Source organism: Arachis stenosperma, chromosome 6 (genome assembly GCF_014773155.1).
Source record: "Arachis stenosperma cultivar V10309 chromosome 6, arast.V10309.gnm1.PFL2, whole genome shotgun sequence".
In the NCBI taxonomy this organism is placed as follows: Eukaryota; Viridiplantae; Streptophyta; class Magnoliopsida; order Fabales; family Fabaceae; genus Arachis; species Arachis stenosperma.
In genome coordinates, this window is record NC_080382.1 from 116,017,710 (window position 1) to 116,037,505 (window position 19,796).

Consider the following 19,796-nt stretch of genomic DNA (forward strand, 5'->3'; position numbering starts at 1 on the left):
AAATAATCTCATCAAGTTTTTGGCGCCGTTGCCGGGGATTGATTAGATCAACAATGATTAAGTGGGTGAGAAGTCTAGATCAAGCATTTTCTTTATTTTTGTTCTCTGTTCTAAGTTGAAACCAAGGTGTTTGAGTTATTGCCTCACTAAGAAATTCATCTCTGAGATATGAATTTCAATTTTCCTTGGTGTTGTGTTTTACAAAATTCAAATGGAGTTCAACTCATCTTATGATCAAACAAATTTTATGGGATATTACCCACCATCACCAATCTCTAATGGTGGTTGGGAATATCACCAAGGAACTTCAAATTCTGGGCACTCCAATTCATGGAGCTATGCTTCAGAAACACAAGATGAGCAAGAAAATCATATGGGATACCAACCACCACTACAAAATAATTCATATTATTATCCTCATGGTAGATGGGGGTGTCGCCACAGAATGAAAGAGCATCCACCCTCACATCCCAGTTTCTCAATTGACAATTCTTCATCACTTAAATATGCCTCAACACAAACCTCCACGAGCCAAAGACTCTCAAAACGTGAGTCCATGTTTAACAGGATGGTGGAGGAAGGTCAACAATCTTGGAGGGAACTAGAAATCCTTTCTCAAGAGATAGATAAGCAATTGGAGGACACAGATAAACGCTTAGAACTACTAAGCAAGGGAAATAAAGACCAATTGACAGATGTGAAGGATAAAGTGGAAGAGCAAGATAAGGAGGCCACTGCATCAAGTGAACTTTCAAGGAAGAATGAGGTGGTTGAACCTGAAACTGCACTTGAGATAACAAGAGAACATGAAGACTCACAGCTCTCACAAACTCCCCTGGACCAAAACGCCTCAACACTTGACTCCATGATTGAAAGGTTTGAAGAGGAGATGAAGAAATGTTGGGAAAATCGACAAACCTCCCCCATGATAGAGCTATTAAAACAAAAGTTGGGTGCAAGGAAAGGAGTGGAGGAGCATGAAAGTGAGGAAGTCATTTCAGAGAATTCACACTCAAGTGAAGCAGAAAATCACATGAAGGAAAGGCTCGTGGAACCACCAATACAAGAGGCCCTTAATGAAGAAATCACTCCAATAATCACACAGCAACCATGTCTTGACATCCAAGAAGTGAAGGCAATTGACAAAAGCACCAAGAAGAGGATTGTGACCAAGATACCAAGGACAACATTCATGAGAAGGTCAACTGCAAACAATCCTCCCCCTGATCCAGCAAGCAAGATCAATCAAGCCAATTTCACAAGGGAGCTTGTTGAAAGAAGACCAAGACAGGGGACAATAACTGAAACTTCTCCCCTCTTGGAGTCATTCCTCTTAACAAACTGGAAGAAGAGGAAGAAAGTAAAGAACAACATTCCAACAGTAGGTAACGTTTCTCTTCTATGCTTTGTTTTCTTTCTTTACTTTGTTTAAATTCAATAAAATGGCATATGGTTACAATCTAAGTTTGGTGTTGCCCTGCAACAAATTGTTCTCAATCTTTTTGGATGATTGCATCAAATCAAAAATGAAAGTGACACACCAAGATTCTAAGTTTGGTGTGCCACTTATTTTCTATGCAATTTATTCAAGCAACACTACTTGTCTGCATAATCATAATGCCTCTGCAGTTTTATTTGTCTCTTTTAATTTGACACTTTTTCATTCTGCTTTCTTTAGTCATTTTTTTTAGTTTTTAAATGCTTTTATTTTAGTTGCTTAGTTACTGTGTTTGTTAATACATTACCAAGAGAGCTTTATTCATGGCAAATCTTGGCTTGGTGATTGTATTCAATAAATAACAGTTTCTCTTGCTTAGTTTTAATTCAAATAAAGTGACATATGGTTGCATTCTAAGTTTGGTGTTGCTATGCAACAAAATTTGGTTCCAATTCTTACAAGATACTTGCATTAATTCCAAGTGAAAGTGTCACACTAAGTTTGGTGTGCCACTTATCTTTTATGCAATGTATTGTGCACACCTTCTTATCTATGCAATCAAAATGTCTCTGTCTCTTGTGCCTTGATTATTATCTTTAATTTTGCTTGCTTAGAACACATGTACTACTAACTTTTCATTGTGTAAGACATTCATGATCCATCTTAGCCCCATAGCCGTTGTTCTAATTGTTGCTTGAGGATGAGCAAGCATTTTGAGTTGGCAAGGGAAAGAGGAAGAATGGGAGGAAAACGACAACAATAGAGAAGATGAACTACAAGGTTGTAAAGTTCCTTTTCCTCTCATTTGTTTCAAGCACTATAAACTGCATGATTGTCTTTACCTTCTCTGTATGCATGTGTGTATGAAAAGGCATAGTTTGATTTCTAAATTGCAACATGGTGCTATGTCATTATGATTACCAACTTGAGTTTTGTGAATTCAAAAGCAACAAAGTATCATGATCATAAACAAACAAGGCATTAAAGAAGATTTTAGCATGTGCATAAAAGTATTGGAAAGCTAGTATGTTTGATTGTTGCTTAATTGCATTGGATTTTATTTAATTGAAGTTTTCATCTAGGACATTTTGTGAAATCTTTTAAAATCATGAAAACCTTGAAAGCAAATGCAAAATAAAGCAAGAAAAGAAAAAGGGAAAGAATGAGAAAGCTGAAGGCTCTGAGTACCAATGGCAATTTATTTGTTAAGTGCTTGTGGTGTTTATGTATCAAGCCAAATGCTTGAAAACAAAACACTTAGAAGTCAAGGCTAGGCTCAAAGTGCAAAAGCACTCCCTCAAAGCTCAAGGCTCTGAGCATCAATGATTAGAGAGTCAAGAAAAGAAAAGAAAAATGAGCTTAATGAAGTCCTCTAATCAAATGCTTGTGGTGCTTATGTATCAAGTGGTAATACTTGAAAACAAAGCATTTAGAAGTCGTAGCTTTGTTATCAACTCATGGGGCAAAGCACCCAAAAGGAGAAGCTAATAAGAAAATCAAAAGCTTGCTTCAAGGAAGAAATATAAAAGAAAGATTTCATAAATTGAGCTAGATGGAAGCATCAATCATTTACATTTCTTTTGTGATTGTAGCATGCGTAGAAAACTAGCTTACCATGAACATTGAGTTGCTATTCTCCTTGCCTTGGATTGTCAATCTTTATTGCATGATTCTTTTCTTGCTTGGGGACAAGCAAGGTTTAAGTTTGGTGTTGTGATGACATGTCACCATGTCATGTTTTTCTATGCTTTTTCATACAAGAAATTTATGATTAGTGCTTAAATATTGCATTCTTTGGTGCTTAAATGGTACATTTCTTTGATCTTTTGATTTGATAAACTTTGTAGGAAATAAGAAGAAAAAGAAGCAAAAAGAGCACAAAATAAGCTAAAAAGAAGAAAAGAGGAATTTTGGGCACACTTTGAAATTGGAGCACACTTTGGAGGCTTAGGCCACGCTTCAAAAAGCGTGACCCATGACCAAATCAAGGAAGAAAAGCGTGGCCCAAAGGAAGAAAAGCATGGCCCAAAGGAAGAAAAGCGTGGCTCAAAACAAGGAGGAAGAGAGGACAAAAAGTTTTGGGTGAAAAGTTAGCCTCAAAGTTAGACCCCTAACTTTGAGGCTAACGTGAGAATTGGAAAATCACCCAGGGCTACTCCACGTTTGCGCCAACGTTAGCCCCCTAACTTGGAGGCTAACGTTGGCATGAAAAATTTGTCCCAGGGGCTACTCACGTTTGCGCCAACGTTAGACCCCTAACTTGGAGGCTAACGTTGGCGCCACACACCACAACAGCTTGAAGGGGTATACTTCCAACAAGAATAACTTGAGCTACAGAGATCCAAATGAGGTGATTCAAGAAGCATTGGAAAGTAGGAATCAAGAGCTTTCTAAGCATATATGGCACTGCATGGTGGACACTAAAATTGAGGGAGAAAACTGCCCTGCAATGTGCATAAACGAACATGGTGGCAACCTGCAGTGAGGCCAAATGACCTCTGCACCTTCAGCGGAGTATAACTCGAGCTGTAGAGCTCCAATTGATGCGCTTCCAATGGCAATGGAAAGTAGACATTCAGGGCTTTCCAACAATGTATAATAGTATGGGGTGGACAATACGTTTGGGCCTCCAGAACTGGCGTTTTCGCTAACGTTTGAGGCAAACTTTACCTCAAACGCTGCACACCAAAGCCAGCAACCATGCCCTCTTCAAATGATCATAACTTGAGTTGTAGATGTCCAATTGAAGTGATTCCAAGTGGGTTAGAAAGCTGACATTTAGAGCTTTCCAACCATATATGATAGTCTATATTGGGCATAAAATTGGCAACATGACAAGAGGACAAAGTTGGCGCCACAAGCACACAAGGCAAGGCCAACGTTAGGGTCAAAGTTAGACCCCTAACGTTGGCACCAACGTGAGTAGCAGCAAAATGATGCTAGCTGCTATGAAAAGTTGGGGCCAAAGTTAGACCCCTAACTTTGGCTCAAACTTTTACTCCAACTTTTGCAAATTCAAACCCAGTTCACTTCGGTTCCTCCTCAAACTCCAAGAGCAATCAACCAAGGCCTCTATCAACCCAATTCCCTCAAGAGCAAGGGCCCATGATCATCACTCAAAGGCACAAGAAATAGATAAAATAGGAATTTCATTTAATTGTAATTTGTTTTTAATTTCATTTTCATTTCCATTTTGTAAAGCCTATATAAGGCATCATTTTCATATTTGTAAGGAGGCTGGCTCCACTAGGGAGCACTAGGAGTAGTAGTAGAGAGCTCTCTCTTTAATTTGTTTTTGAGTCTTGGGTTGGAGAATTGAAGGAATTCTATTTCAATCTCATCCTAAGATCTCTCTGCTTTATTTACTGCACACCTGAATTTCAGTTTCGGTTAATTGCTTCTTCATCTACTCCTTCTGCACTTTACATTTCTCTAATTTCTTTGCAATTGCTCTTGTTGGATCTAGGAAGGCATTGAGATCTAGACTTGGTTATCTAGTCTCTTGGGTCCTGAGATCTGAATTCTAATTTTTCATTCTCTGTTTAATGCTTTTCATGTTTATTTACGTTTCTGTTTTTTTGATCCGATTCAATCAAGTCATATTCCAATCTTCTAATTGTTGCAATTTACTTTTCCTTGTCTAAATTCTGCAAATCCAATTCCCAATCCCCTTTACAATTTCATGCAATTTATAATTCTTGCAATTTAAGATTCTTGCAATTTACATTTCTTGTCATTTAAGCTTCTGTCCATTTAAGTTTCTGTCCAATTTAGCTTCTGCACCTTTAATTCTTGCAATTTACTTTCTGTCGGTCACTCTTCACACAATTCACCAATGTTAGCTTGACTAAACTAATCACCCACTAAAGTTGCTTGATCCATCAATCCCTGTGGGATCGACCTCACTCACGTGAGTTATTATTACTTGATGCGACCCGGTGCACTTGCCGGTTAGATTGGTGTTGTTTTGGGAGAGATTCTTGTCTCCACCAAAATAATCTCATCACCAGTAAGCTTTATGTTCCAGTTCCACAGGCAAATGACAGGCCTTCCCATACACCAGTTGGTATGGAGAAGTTCCTATAGGAGTCTTGAATGCTGTTCTGTATGCCCACAGAGCATCATCCAAGCTCTTTGCCCAATCCTTTCTTCGGGCTATCACAGTCCGTTCTAGGATTCTTTTTAGCTCTCTGTTAGAGACTTCAGCTTGCCCATTTGTCTGTGGATGATACGCAGTTGCCACTTTATGGCTGATTCCATATCTAATCATAGCAGAGTATAGCTGTTTATTGCAGAAATGAGTGCCCCCATCACTGATTAGTACTCTGGGAACACCAAACCTGCTGAAGATGTGTTTCTGGAGAAATTTTAGCACAGTCTTGGTATCATTAGTGGGTGTAGCAATTGATTCTACCCACTTAGATACATAGTCTACTGCCACTAGAATGTAAGTGTTTGAGTATGATGGTGGGAATGGCCCCATGAAGTCAATTCCCCATACATCAAACAATTCTATCTCTAATATCCCTTGTTGAGGCATGGCATATCCGTGAGGCAAGTTACCAGCTCTTTGGCAACTGTCACAGTTACGCACAAACTCTCGGAAATCTTTATAGAGAGTAGGCCAGTAGAAGCCACATTGGAGGACTTTAGTGGCTGTTCGCTCACTTCCAAAATGCCCTCCATACTGTGATCCATGGCAATGCCATAGGATCCTTTGTGCTTCTTCTCTGGGTACACATCTGCGGATCACTCCGTCAGCACATCTCTTAAAGAGATATGGTTCATCCCAGAGGTAGTACTTGGCATCTGAAATTAATTTCTTTCTTTGCACTCTGCTGTACTCCTTGGGTATGAACCTCACAGCTTTATAGTTTGCAATATCTGCGAACCATGGAGCTTCCTGAATGGCAAAGAGTTGCTCATCTGGGAAAGTCTCAGAGATCTCAGTAGAAGGGAGGGACGCCCCATCTACTGGTTCTATTCGGGACAGATGATCAGCTACTTGGTTCTCTGTCCCTTTTCTGTCTCTTATTTCTATATCAAACTCTTGCAGAAGCAACACCCATCTGATAAGCCTGGGTTTTGAATCCTGCTTTGTGAGTAAGTATTTAAGAGCAGCATGGTCAGTGTACACAACCACCTTGGATCCTACTAGATAAGATCTAAACTTGTCAATGGCATAAACCACTGCAAGTAATTCTTTTTCTGTGGTTGTGTAATTCTTCTGTGCATCATTTAGAACACGGCTAGCATAATAAATGACATGCAGAAGTTTGTTATGCCTCTGTCCCAACACTGCACCAATGGCATGGTCACTGGCATCACACATTAATTCAAATGGTAATGTCCAATCTGGTGCAGAGATGACTGGTGCTGTGACCAGTTTAGCTTTCAGGGTCTCAAATGCCTGCAGACACTGTGTGTCAAACACAAATGGTGTGTCAGCAGCTAGCAGATTACTCAGAGGTTTTGCAATTTTCGAAAAATCCTTTATAAACCTTCTGTAGAATCCTGCATGCCCCAGAAAGCTTCTGATTGCCTTAACATTGGCAAGTGGTGGTAATTTTTCAATTACCTCTACCTTTGCCTTATCTACCTCTATTCCCCTGCTTGAAATTTTATGCCCAAGGACAATTCCTTCAGTCACCATAAAGTGACATTTCTCCCAGTTTAAAACCAGGTTAGTCTCTTGGCACCTTTTCAGGACAAGTGATAGGTGGTTAAGACAGGAGTTGAATGAGTCTCCATATACTGAGAAGTCATCCATGAAGACTTCCAGAAATTTCTCTACCATATCTGAGAAGATAGAGAGCATGCACCTCTGAAAGGTTGCAGGTGCATTGCACAGACCAAAAGGCATCCTTCTGTAGGCAAACACGCCAGAAGGGCAAGTAAATGCTGTCTTCTCTTGGTCCTGAGGATCTACTGCAATTTGGTTGTAGCCTGAATAGCCATCCAAAAAGCAGTAGTAATCATGACCAGTTAGTCTTTCTAGCATTTGGTCTATGAATGGTAAAGGAAAATGATCCTTTCTGGTGGCTGTATTGAGCCTTCTGTAGTCAATACACATGTGCCACCCTGTGACTGTTCTTGTAGGAACCAGTTCATTTTTCTCATTATGAACCACTGTCATGCCTCCCTTTTTGGGAACAACTTGGACAGGGCTCACCCAGGGGCTATCAGAAATAGGATAAATAATCCCAGCCTCTAGTAATTTAGTGACCTCTTTCTGCACCACCTCCTTCATGGCTGGATTTAGCCTCCTCTATGGTTGAACCACTGGTTTGGCATTATCCTCCAACAGGATCTTGTGCATGCATCTAGCTGGGCTAATGCCCTTAAGATCACTTATGGACCACCCAAGAGCTGTCTTGTGTGTCCTTAGCACTTGAATCAGTGCTTCCTCTTCCTGTGGATTTAAAGCAGAGCTTATAATCACTGGAAAAGTGTCACCCTCTCCCAGAAATGCGTACTTCAGGGATGGTGGTAGAGGTTTGAGTTCAGGTTTGGGAGGTTTATCCTCCTCCTGAGGAATTTTCGAAAATTCCTTTGCTTCCTCTAGTTCTTCTTGATCAGGTTGAGCATCTTTGAAGATGTCCTCAAGCTCTGATTCTAGGCTTTCAGCCATATTGATCTCTTCTACCAGAGAGTCAATAATGTCAGCACCCATGCAGTCATCTGGTGTGTCTGGATGCTGCATAGCTTTTACAGCATTCAACTTGAACTCATCCTCATTGACTCTGAGGGTTACTTCCCCTCTTTGTACATCAATGAGAGTTCGTCCAGTTGCTAGGAAAGGTCTTCCTAGAATGAGAGTTGCACTCTTGTGCTCCTCCATTTCCAGCACCACAAAGTCAGTTGGAAAAGCAAATGGCCCAACCTTGACAATCATGTCCTCTATTATGCCTGATGGGTGTTTAATGGAGCCATCAGCAAGTTGGAGGCATATTCTGGTTGGTTTGACTTCTCCAGCCAACCCAAGCTTTCTGATAGTGGATGCAGGTATTAGATTGATGCTTGCTCCAAGATCACATAGGGCTGTCTTGGTGCAAGCGCCCTCTAATGTGCATGGTATCATAAAGCTTCCAGGATCTTGAAGCTTTTCTGGTAAGCTTTTCAGAATGACTGCACTGCATTCTTCAGTGAGAAACACTTTTTCAGTTTCTCTCCAATCCTTCTTATGACTTAAGATTTCTTTCATGAACTTAGCATAAGAAGGTATTTGCTCAAGTGCCTCTGCAAACGGAATCTTTATTTCAAGAGTCCTTAGATAGTCTGCAAAGCGGGCAAATTGCTTATCCTGTTCCGCTTTGCGGAGTTTCTGAGGATAAGGCATCTTGGCTTGATATTCCTCAACCTTAGATGCTGCAGGTTTATTCCTTACAGAAGTGGTTGAAGAAGCCTTGTTAGAGGGATTACTGTCAGCACTCTCAGGTGTCTGATCTCCCCTTGGCGTATGAACGCCAGGAATGGGTGAAGTTTGGGCGTTAAACGCCAACTTCTCTCCCTTTTCTGGCGTTTGAACGCCAGAACTGGGCAAGGAATGGCCGTTTAATGCCAACTTTCCTTCCCTTTCTGGCGTTTGAACGCCAATAGCATTCCTCTCTGGGCTCTGACTGTCCTCAGAGGGATTTTGAACAGTGGTTTGGTTATCATCTGTCAATTTTTCCCTGTTTGGCTTTTTGCTCTTTTGAACAGAGGTATTCAGTGTCTTCCCACTCCTCAGTTGAACTGCTTGACATTCCTCTGTTATCTATTTAGATATTTGCTGTTTTGCTTGATTCAACTGCAGTTCTATGCTCTTGTTAGCAACCTTAGTATCATGGAGCATTTCTTTAAATTCTGCTAACTGTTCTGTCATCAGGAGCAATTGTTGATTAAGCTCATTCATCTGTTCCTGAGGATTAGGATCAGTGACTAATGTCATGACTTCCTCCTTTGGAACGAACTCATTGCTAGAATATAAGTATTGGTTTCTAGCAACAGTGTCTATAAGCTCTTGAGCTTCTTCAATTGTCTTCCTCATGTGTATGGATCCACCAGCTGAGTGGTCTAAAGACATCTGAGCTTTTTCTGTAAGCCCATAGTAGAAGATGTCTAACTGTACCCACTCTGAAAACATTTCAGAGGGGCATTTTCTAAGCATACCTCTATACCTCTCCCAGGCATTATAAAGGGATTCATTATCCTCTTGTTTAAAGCCTTGGATGTCCAGCCTTAGCTGTGTCATCCTCTTTGGAGGGTAAAAATGATTCAGGAATTTGTCTGACAACTGTTTCCATGTCTTTATGCTTGCTGTAGGTTGGTTATTCAACCACCTTTTAGCTTGATCCTTTACAGCAAATGGAAACAGTAATAGTCTGTAGACATCCTGATCTACCTCTTTATCATGTACTGTGTCAGCAATTTGTAAGAACTGTGCCAGAAACTCAGTAGGTTCTTCCTGTGGAAGACCGGAATACTGGCAATTTTGCTGCACTATGATAATGAGTTGAGGATTTAGCTCAAAGCTGCTTGCTTTGATGGGAGGTGTATAGATGCTACTCCCATATGCAGCTGTAATGGGGTTAGCATATGACCCCAGAGTCCTTTTGGACTGATTAACCCCACTTAAGTCCATAATGGACAAGAGGGAAATGATAATAATTGCAAATGGATGAATTTTGTTTTTGTTTTTTTTTTTTGAATTAACCGAAAAAATAAAATAAAACAAAAGGCAAATAAAATAAAATTTCGAAAATCAAAAAGAAAATAAGATCAAAACAAATTGAGAACTGAATCAATTAGCTAATTAAAAAGGTTTTGAAAACAGCAATTAAAAGATATGATTGAAAAAATTTTTATGAGAAAGATTTGATTTTTGAAAAGAGGAAAGAGAAAAACAACAAAAAGACACCAAACTTAAAATTTTAGAAAATCAAATACTAATTTTTTCGAAAATTTTGAAAGGAAAAACACAAAGAGGACACCAAACTTAGAATTTTTATGAATCAAAAAGGGACTAAGAACATGCAAAATTCGAAAATCAAAAGAAAAACAAAAGCATGCAATTGACACCAAACTTAAAATATGAAACTAGACTCAACTAAAAGACTCTAAACCAACAAAATAAAACAGTCCTAATCTAAGCAACAAGATAAGCCGTCAGTTGTCCAAACTCGAACAATCCCCGGCAACGGCGCCAAAAACTTGGTGCACGAAATTGCAATCACACTTTTGCAATTCCGCACAACTAACCAGCAAGTGCACTGGGTCGTCCAAGTAATACCTTGCGTGAGCAAGGGTCGATCCCACGGAGATTGTCGGCTTGAAGCAAGCTATGGTTATCTTGTAAATCTTAGTCAGGATATCAGAAATTATCAAGATTGATTGTAGAAAGCAAAAGAACACGAAATAAGTACTTGTTATGCAGTAATAGAGAATAGGTTGAGGTTTTGGAGATGCTCCATCTTCTGAATCTCTGCTTTCCTATTGTCTTCTTCATCAAACACGCAAGGCTCCTTCCATGGCAAGCTGTATGTAGGGTTTCACCGTTGTCAGTGGCTACCTCTCATCCTCTCATTGGAAATGTTCAACGTACCCTGTCACGGCACGACTATCCATCTGTCGGTTCTCAATCAGGCCGGAATAGAATCCAGTGATTCTTTTGCGTCTGTCACTAACGCCCCGCCTTCAGGAGTTTGAAGCACGTCACAGTCATTCAGTCATTGAATCCTACTCAGAATACCACAGACAAGGTTTAGACCTTCCGGATTCTCTTGAATGCCGCCATCAGTTCTAGCTTATACCACGAAGATTCTGGTTAAGGAATCCAAGAGATATCTACTCAATCTAAGGTAGAACGGAGGTGGTTGTCAGGCACACGTTCATAGTTGAGAATATGATGAGTGTCACAGATCATCACATTCATCCGGGTTAAGAACAAGTGATATCTTAGAATGGAAGCAAGCATGATTGAATAAGAAACAGTAGTAATTGCATTAATCCATCAAGACACAGCAGAGCTCCTCACCCCCAACCATGGGGTTTAGAGACTCATGCCGTGGAAAGTATACAATGAAACGTGTAAAAATGTCGTGAGGTTCAGGAACAATGTCAAAAGGTCCTATTAATAGTAAACTAGTATCCTAAGGTTTACAGAAATGAGTAAATGACAGAAAAATCCACTTCCGGGCCCACTTGGTGTGTGCTTGGGCTGAGCAATGAAGCATTTTCGTGTAGAGACCTTTTCTGGAGTTAAACGCCAGCTTTCATGCCAGTTTGGGCGTTTAACTCCAAGTTTTATGCCAGTTCCGGCGTTTAACGCTGGAATTTCTGAGGCCGAATTGCTACGCCGGTTTGGGCCATCAAATCTTGGGCAAAGTATGGACTATCATATATTGCTGGAAAGCCCAGGATGTCTACTTTCCAATGCCGTTGAGAGCGCGCCAATTGGGCTTCTGTAGCTCCAGAAAATCCACTTCGAGTGCAGGGAGGTCAGAATCCAACAGCATCTGCAGTCCTTTTTGGTCTCTGGATTAGATTTTTGCTCAGGACCCTCAATTTCAGCCAGAAAATACCTGAAATCACAGAAAAACACACAAACTCATAGTAAAGTCCAGAAAAGTGAATTTTAATTAAAAACTAATAAAAATATACTAAAAACTAACTAAATCATACTAAAAACATACTAAAAACAATGCCAAAAAGCGTATAAATTATCCGCTCATCAGTATGTCACGCGTACACGTGTGTTATGGAAGTTACAGGCGACGCGTAAGCATCGGTCACGCATACGCGTGACTACTGGTCATGGTAAACGCACAGTGCCAGCACCCAGGCAGCACAACTCTCGGCCAAGACACCCATTGACGCCGTTTTTCTCCCCACGCACACGCGTCATCCACACATACGCGTGGGTTGGCTCATGCGTGAAGTACCGTTACTGTGCAATTCCAGCGTAACTCTCTGCTTATTTTCTTCTTTTCGCGCACCTGCATACGATGCGTACGCGTCATCGACGCTCACGCGTGGGTGCGCTCTTTTCTTTTTTTTTTAAATAAAAATAGAAGTAAATATACAAAACTGAGAAATAATACTTATATGAATGAAATGAAACTAATAAAAAGGGAGGATCATACCATGGTGGGTTGTCTCTCACCTAGCACTTTTCTTTAACGTCCTTAAGTTGGATGGTCGATGAGCTTAGTCCTCTGCTTGTGTCGGATCCTTTGATAGGAAGATCTCCAGCTCCTTGTTGCTCTTCATCTTCTCACCATGATATAGTTTCAACCGGTGGCCATTGACCTTGAAGAAGTTGGGGCTTGAAGGATGGCTCAGGTGGAAGACTCCATAAGGCTCAACCTTTTTCATCCTGTAGGGTCCTTCCCACCTTAATCTCAACTTTCTTGGCATGAGTCTTAGCCTTGAGTTATAGAGGAGGACCAGATCCCCAGCTCTAAACTCTCTTCTCTTGATATTCCTGTCATGCACTACCTTCACCGTTTTTCTTGTAGAGCCTTGAGTTCTCATACACTTCCAATCAAAGGCACTCTAATTCCTGTAGTTGCAGCTTCCTTTCAATGCCGGCTCCCCCCAATCCGAAGTTGCATTCCTTCACCGCCCAGTATGCCTTGTGTTCCACCTCCACTGGAAGGTGATAAGCCTTTGCGTAGATGAGGCAGAATGGACTCATTCTGATAGGTGTCTTGTATGCAGTCCTATAAGCCCAAAGCGCATCTGCCAGTCGAGCACTCCAGTCCTTCCTGTGAGGCTTCACGATCTTCTCTAATATGTGCTTGATCTCCATATTTGACACCTCGGCTTGCCCATTGGTCTGGGGATAGTAAGCTGTCGCCACCTTGTGAATGATGCCTTGTTTCTTCAGCAGACCTATCATTCTCCTGTTACAAAAGTGAGTGCCTTGATCACTCACGATTGCTCGTGGTGATCCAAAGCGACAGATAATATTATTTCAAACAATATGAGACAACAACGTTAGCATCATCAGTACGGTAGGAATTGCTTCCACCTATTTAGAAACATATTCGACAGCTAACAAAATGTATAAGAAACCATTGGAATTTAGAAATGGACCCATGAAGTCAATACCCCAAACATAAAAAATTTCACAGAACAACATAAGTTGTTGGGGCATCTCATCCTTCTTGGATATATTCCCAAACATTTAGCATTGGGAGCAAGAGTCACAAAAGTTGCTAGCATCCCTAAAAAGTGTGGGCCACCAGAATTCACAATCTAAAATTTTTCTAGCAGTTCTCTATGGACCAAAGTGTCCACCACTCTCAGAAGAGTGGCAGGCCTCTAAAATTGACTGGAATTCTGATTGTGGCACACACCTTCTAATTATCTGGTCAACTCCACATCTCCATAAATATGGATCATCCCATATATAATATTTGGATTCGCTTTTAAGCTTGTCCTTTTGATGCTTAGTAAAATTAGGAGGGAAGGTACGACTAACCAAATAATTAGCTACAGGTGCATACCAAGGAACCACCTCAGATATTGCTTGCAAGCTGTCAATTAGAAACGCATCATTGATAGGAGTGGAATCATTTTTAATATGTTCAAGGCGACTCAAGTGGTCCGCCACTAAGTTTTGAGAACCACTCCTATATCTGATTTCTAAATCAAATTCTTGCAGTAGCAATATCCAACGGATTAACTTTGGTTTGGACTCTTTCTTAGCTTACAAATACCTTAAGGCCGCATGGTCTGAATATACTACCACTTTAGTTCCAAGTAAATATGCTTTGAATTTATCCAGAACAAAAACAATAGCCAATAGCTCTTTTTCAGTGGTAGTATAATTAGACTGAGCACCGTCTAAAGTCTTAGAGGCATAAGCAATAATATAAGGGTCCTTACCCTCGCATTGAGCCAGCGCCGCTCCTACCATAGTTTGACACGTCGCACATGATCTCGAACGGCCTACTCCAGTCAGGCTCTCTCACAATAGGAGCTTAGGTCAAAGCAACCTTCAGCTTATCAAACGCATCCATGCAATCTTCACTCAACTCGAACTCTACATCCTTCTGTAGCAACCGGGATAAAGGCAACGCTACCTTACTGAAGTCCTTGATAAATCTTCGGTAGAAACCTGCATGACCAAGAAATGAGCGGATTTCCCTCACAAAGGAGGGATAAGGTAAACCAGAAATAATATCTACCTTTGCTGGATCTACAGATATACCAGTATTAGAAACAACATGGCCTAGAACAATACCTTGTTTCACCATAAAATGACATTTTTCAAAATTAAGTACAAGGTTTGAACTAGTATACCGTTCTAATACTCTAGCTAAACTACCCAAGGAAAGGTCAAATGAATCACCATAGACACTAAAGTTATCCATAAAAACTTCCATACAAGTCTCCAAAAAATCTGAGAAAATACTCATCATGCATGTTTGAAACGTAGCCTGTGCATTACATAAGCCAAAAGGCATTCTCTTATATGCGTACGTTCCAAAGGGGCATGTAAAAGTTGTTTTCTCTTGATCTTCAGGAGCTATATGAATTTGAAAATATCCTGTATAACCATCTAGAAAACAATAGTGCGATTTACCTGACAGATGATCAAGCATTTGATCGATGAAAGGCAGCAGATAGTGATCCTTACGAGTGGCCTGGTTCAGATGCCTGTAGTCAATGCACACCCTCTAGGAATTCTATACTCTGGTGACCATGAGTTTCCCATGTTCATTCTTTACCGTGGTAACGCCAGACTTCTTTGGAACCACCTGTACGGGGCTGACCCATTCACTATCTGAGATTGGATACATGATGTCAGCTTCTAACAGTCTGGTCACTTCCTTCTTCACCACTTCTAGAATGGTTGGATTCAGTCGCCTTTGAAGTTGATGGATAGGCCTTGCTCCCTCCTCTAGAAATATCTGGTGCTCACAGACCTCAGGGCTTATACCTACTATATCCACCAAGCTCCACCCAATTGCTTTCTTGTGTTTTCTCAGCACACTAAGCAGCTACTCCTCTTGTTGGGAAGTGACTTCCCTCACAATAATAACTGTGAGCTTTTGATTGTCCTCAAGATAAGCGTACTTGAGGTGGGGTGGAAGGGGCTTCAACTCCATTTTCAGCTCATGGTTGGGCACTTGATCATCTGGAACACTGCAGGTGGCAAGGCGTCTTTAGTACACTCAGTGGGCTTCCCCACACTTACACCTTGCTCTGTGGTTTCTTCTTCCACTGTCTCTTGGTGAACTTCAGCTACAATCTCATCAATAATGTCACACTAGAAGATGGAGTGATCTTCCGGTGGGTGCTTCATGGCTTCATCAAGGTTGAAGCTCACTGCTCTGCCATCTATCTCGAAGGAATAGGTTCCCGAGAAGGCATCCAGCTTGAACCTCGAAGTCTTCAGAAATGGTCTTCCGAGCAAGATGGATGAAGGTCTTCTGGAGTCACTAGGGGGCATCTCTAGAATGTAAAAATCAATAGAAAATGTCAGCCTCTTGATGCTCACCAGGACATCCTCCACGATGCTAACCACTGAGATTATGCTTTTATCTACCAAAACAAAACGTGATGCCGACCTTTTCAAGGGTGGGAGCCTCAAGGCATCATATACAGATAATGACATAATACTAACACATGCACCTAAATCACACATGCAGTCAATAAATTGTACACCCCCTATAATGCAAGTAACCATGCATGGACCCGGATCCCCACATTTTTCTGGTATAGAACCCATTAAAGCAGAAATAGAGCTACCTACGGAAATAGTTTCTAAATCATTAATTTTATCCTTATGCATGAACAGATCTTTTAGAAACTTAGCATATTTAGGAACTTGTTGAATAGCATCAAAAATGGGAATAGTTACTTCAACTTTTTTGAATATTTCTACCATTTTGGGGTCCAGTTCAACTTGCTTCTTAGTCCTCCTAGCAAGGTGTGGGAAAGGGATGGGGATGGCATCTTGCACAGCACTATCTTTCTTAGGTACTCCATTCCTTGGTTGAGCAGCTTCGTCTTCAACCGCATCTTGTACCTCATTCTCTTTCTCTACCTTTTCTACCTCAACAGCATTTTCAACTTGAACATCTTCTTTTGAGCTCGGCTCCTCTGAACTCCTCTCTTGCAGTTTAGTTTCGGACCTCAAAGTGATGGCATTGATTCCACCCTTGAGGTTGGGTAAAGGTTGAAAGGGAAGAGCACTAGAACTTGAAGGTTGGTTGTTGGGGGTAGATGGTGGTTCCATTCGGGATATAAGAGCTTGTAGAGTAGAGGTAAGACTGGTAAGGCTAGAGGTAAGTGAATTCTAAAGCTCTTTTTGTCCTTGATGGATGGAATGGAGTGTTTCATCTTAGTTAGAAGAAGGGGAAGGGTAGGTGATTTAAGGGGCTTGTGGTTGGTTGAATTGAGGTGCTTGAGCTTGTCTTTGGTGAGATGCTCTGTATGAAAGATTATGTTGATTCCAGTTCTGCTGATAGTTATTGTTATTTCACCTTTGATTTCCACCGTTGTCTCTACCTCCTTGGTTGTAATTGTCCCACCATCCTTGGTTAGAATTATCTCTCCAACCTTGATTGTAGTGACCACCTTGGTTAAAATTACCGCCTTGTTGAGAGTACCCTTGATTCGGACGGTCATAGAAATTATGGGTAGCCGCCAAGGTTTTGTCTTCTTGTTGAAGTTGAGGACATTCATTAGTGTAGTGAGAATAGCAAGCGCATATTCCACACACTCTCTGAGGGACTATTTGTTGACACTACTGCTGTGGCAGAGGCAGAGGTTGTTGTTGATTCAGTTGGAGCTGCTTTAGTATACTGGTCATCTCTCCCAAAGTCTTGGTGAGGGCAGCGGTCTCACCACTAGAGGAAGCTTCTGCATAGCCCTGGGGTGATGATTCCTTTGATATGCATTTCGGGTAGACTCAACTAGATCAGTGATCAGTTGCCACGCTTCTGTCGCCGTCTTGTACTTTGTCAAAGAGCCATTACTTGCAGCATTTAATAAGCTCTTGTCTCCAGGCTTCATGCCTTGGCTGAAATAGCTAATCAACACCAACTGTTCAATCTTGTGGTGGGGACATGAGTCTAGGAGATTCCTGAAGCGCTCCCAATATTCGTAGAGGGTCTCTGATTCACCTTGAATGATACAGGAAATCTCTTTCCTCAATCTATCTGTAACCTCTGCTAGAAAGAACTTGTCCAGGAATTCCCTTCTGAGAAAATCCTAATTAGTAACTACAACTCCCGGTTGAGTGTAGAACCACTCATTTGTCTTTCCCTCAAGAGAAAATGAGAAGGCGTATAGCCAGATGATAGTCACATCAGCATCATGCCATCTAGTAGTTGAGCAAACTGTCTGAAAATCTCTGAGGTGCTTGATAGGCTCTTGAGCAGGTAAGCCATGGAACTTGGGCAGTAGATTGATTAGAGCAGTCTTTAGTTCGAACTCTGCACTCAAGTTTGGATGAAGCGCTTGATATGGTTGCAGTGTAAAATCTGGAGCTCCCGCTTCCTTCAGCGTGATTCTCCTAAGCTCTGCCATAGTACCTGCACTCAAATCAACAGAAGAGGCGTCAATAAAATTAACCAAAAAGGAACTAGTTTCTTCCTCGAATGACTCGTTAGACCCATCTTCAAACAAGGCTGGTGAATTGGGTAAAACCCCTTCAATACCCTCGAAGAATAACCGATGCCGAGCTCGCCTAATACGTGAGATAGTTCTTTCGATCTCAGAATCAAATGCGGCTAAGCTCGGATCCGGTAATGATCGTGTCATTCAATGAAAGAAACATATAGCTCATGGTAATAAAATATAAAAAGAAAAATGTAATTATTTAAATAAAATAATATTATTTACACCAATCAATAATTTAGCACACTGTTGCAACTCCCCGGCGACGGCGCCAAAAATTGACGGGCGAAAAATTGCCGATTAAGAATTTATAATAAAAATAGCGTCGCAAGTACAATTCTTAACCGGTGAAAATTCCACTTATCAATTTAAAAAGGATGTCACAATTCAGGATAAAATACTGGGAATAGAATTCCCAGGTTGTTTCCCAACGAGTTGAAACAAGGTGCGAATTATTGATCAGGAATTTTTCTGAGAAATTTTTAATGTTGAAATTAGAAAAATAAATAACTGAAAATTAAAGCAAGAAATAATAACTGGAGGTGTTATGTGATTGAAATTAAAGACCTTGGCTAGGAGAAAATTAATTAGAGTTTCTATCCTTGTTGAAATTTCCAAGTAGTAAAGTAAAAGTTGTTGCTTCCAATTAGTTATCCTCTTGTAGTTGCAAAGGAAGGTTAATTGGGTATACTAACTCTGATTCACAAGTCCTAGCCCCTTCCTAGGGAAGGGCTAGAGTTAGTAAAAATGGAGTTAGACAACAATTTCAAAGTTCAAATTACTTGAGTTTTTCAACTCAAGGGATTCCAATTAATTAACTCCAAAGCCAAGTTGAAAGCTCTACTCCATTAACATGAATGTCATTTTCACAAACATGTAAAGGGAGTAGAAAAGAGACATGGTAATTAAAACTAAATTAATAAAACTAAAATTTGTATTGAGAAATGACTTGAAGAAAATTAAACTGACTAATGGGATTAAATATAAAAATGGTTCATTGCATTAATAAATTCAAAATTAAGAAAATTCAAACATGAGTTGGAACAACTAATGGAAAATAAAAGAGTAAGGTAATAGAAAAGCAAACTAAATGGTGACAACTTCAACCGAAGGTAGTAGCAGCTCTCTTTAAATTCAATCCAAAAGCGAAAACTATGAAAAATGCTAGAACCCTAGAAGAGGTAATGTTTTCTCTTTAGAATTCAAAGCTAAAACTAAAACTAAGTGAGAATGAAAGTGTGTCTAAGTCTCAGCTACACCCATGCATTCGGGCCTGAATCTGGGTCAAAAAGGGGCCCAGAAATTGCCCTCGATGAATTCTGATATGTAGCACGTGACAGCCTGTCACGCGTACGCGTAGCCCACGCGTACGCGTCGATGTGCATTCTCCTAGTCACGCGTGCGCGTCGCTGCTTGCTTAACAAATCTTTAATTTCTTGTGTTCCTTCATCTTTTGCATGCTTCTTTTCTATCCTTTAAGCCATTCCTATCCTATAATCTCTGAAAACACTTAACACACATATCACGGCATCGAATGGGAATAAGAGAGGATTAAAAATAGTGAATTTAAGGCCAAAGAAGCATGTTGTCAATCATAGCATCAATTTAGGAAGAAAAATATAAAACCATGCATTTCATATGAATAAGTGTATAAAAAATTGATAAAATCCATTATATTTAACACAAGATAAACCATAAAATAGTGGTTTATCAGTTATTAAAATTTTTTCGTGAACTTAAT

General features: G+C 40.5%; 2 protein-coding genes and 1 non-coding gene across 3 annotated transcripts; 1 reads left to right on the forward strand and 2 right to left on the reverse strand.

Moving 5' to 3' along the window:
* Nucleotides 1-12,962: 12,962 nt before the first annotated feature.
* On the reverse strand, nt 12,963-13,319 carry LOC130934455 (uncharacterized). The gene has a single exon (XM_057864023.1). The coding sequence runs from the start codon at nt 13,317-13,319 to the stop codon at nt 12,963-12,965; it is 357 nt and encodes a 118-aa protein (XP_057720006.1).
* Nucleotides 13,320-14,406: 1,087 nt separating this feature from the next.
* Nucleotides 14,407-14,811, reverse strand: LOC130934456 (uncharacterized mitochondrial protein AtMg00860-like). Its single transcript, XM_057864024.1, has one exon. The coding sequence runs from the start codon at nt 14,809-14,811 to the stop codon at nt 14,407-14,409; it is 405 nt and encodes a 134-aa protein (XP_057720007.1).
* A 2,675-nt stretch (nt 14,812-17,486) lies between these two features.
* LOC130937946 (small nucleolar RNA R71) lies at nt 17,487-17,593 on the forward strand. Its single transcript, XR_009069135.1, has one exon. It is a non-coding gene; the product is annotated as a small nucleolar RNA R71 (small nucleolar RNA).
* The last annotated feature ends 2,203 nt before the right edge of the window (nt 17,594-19,796 follow it).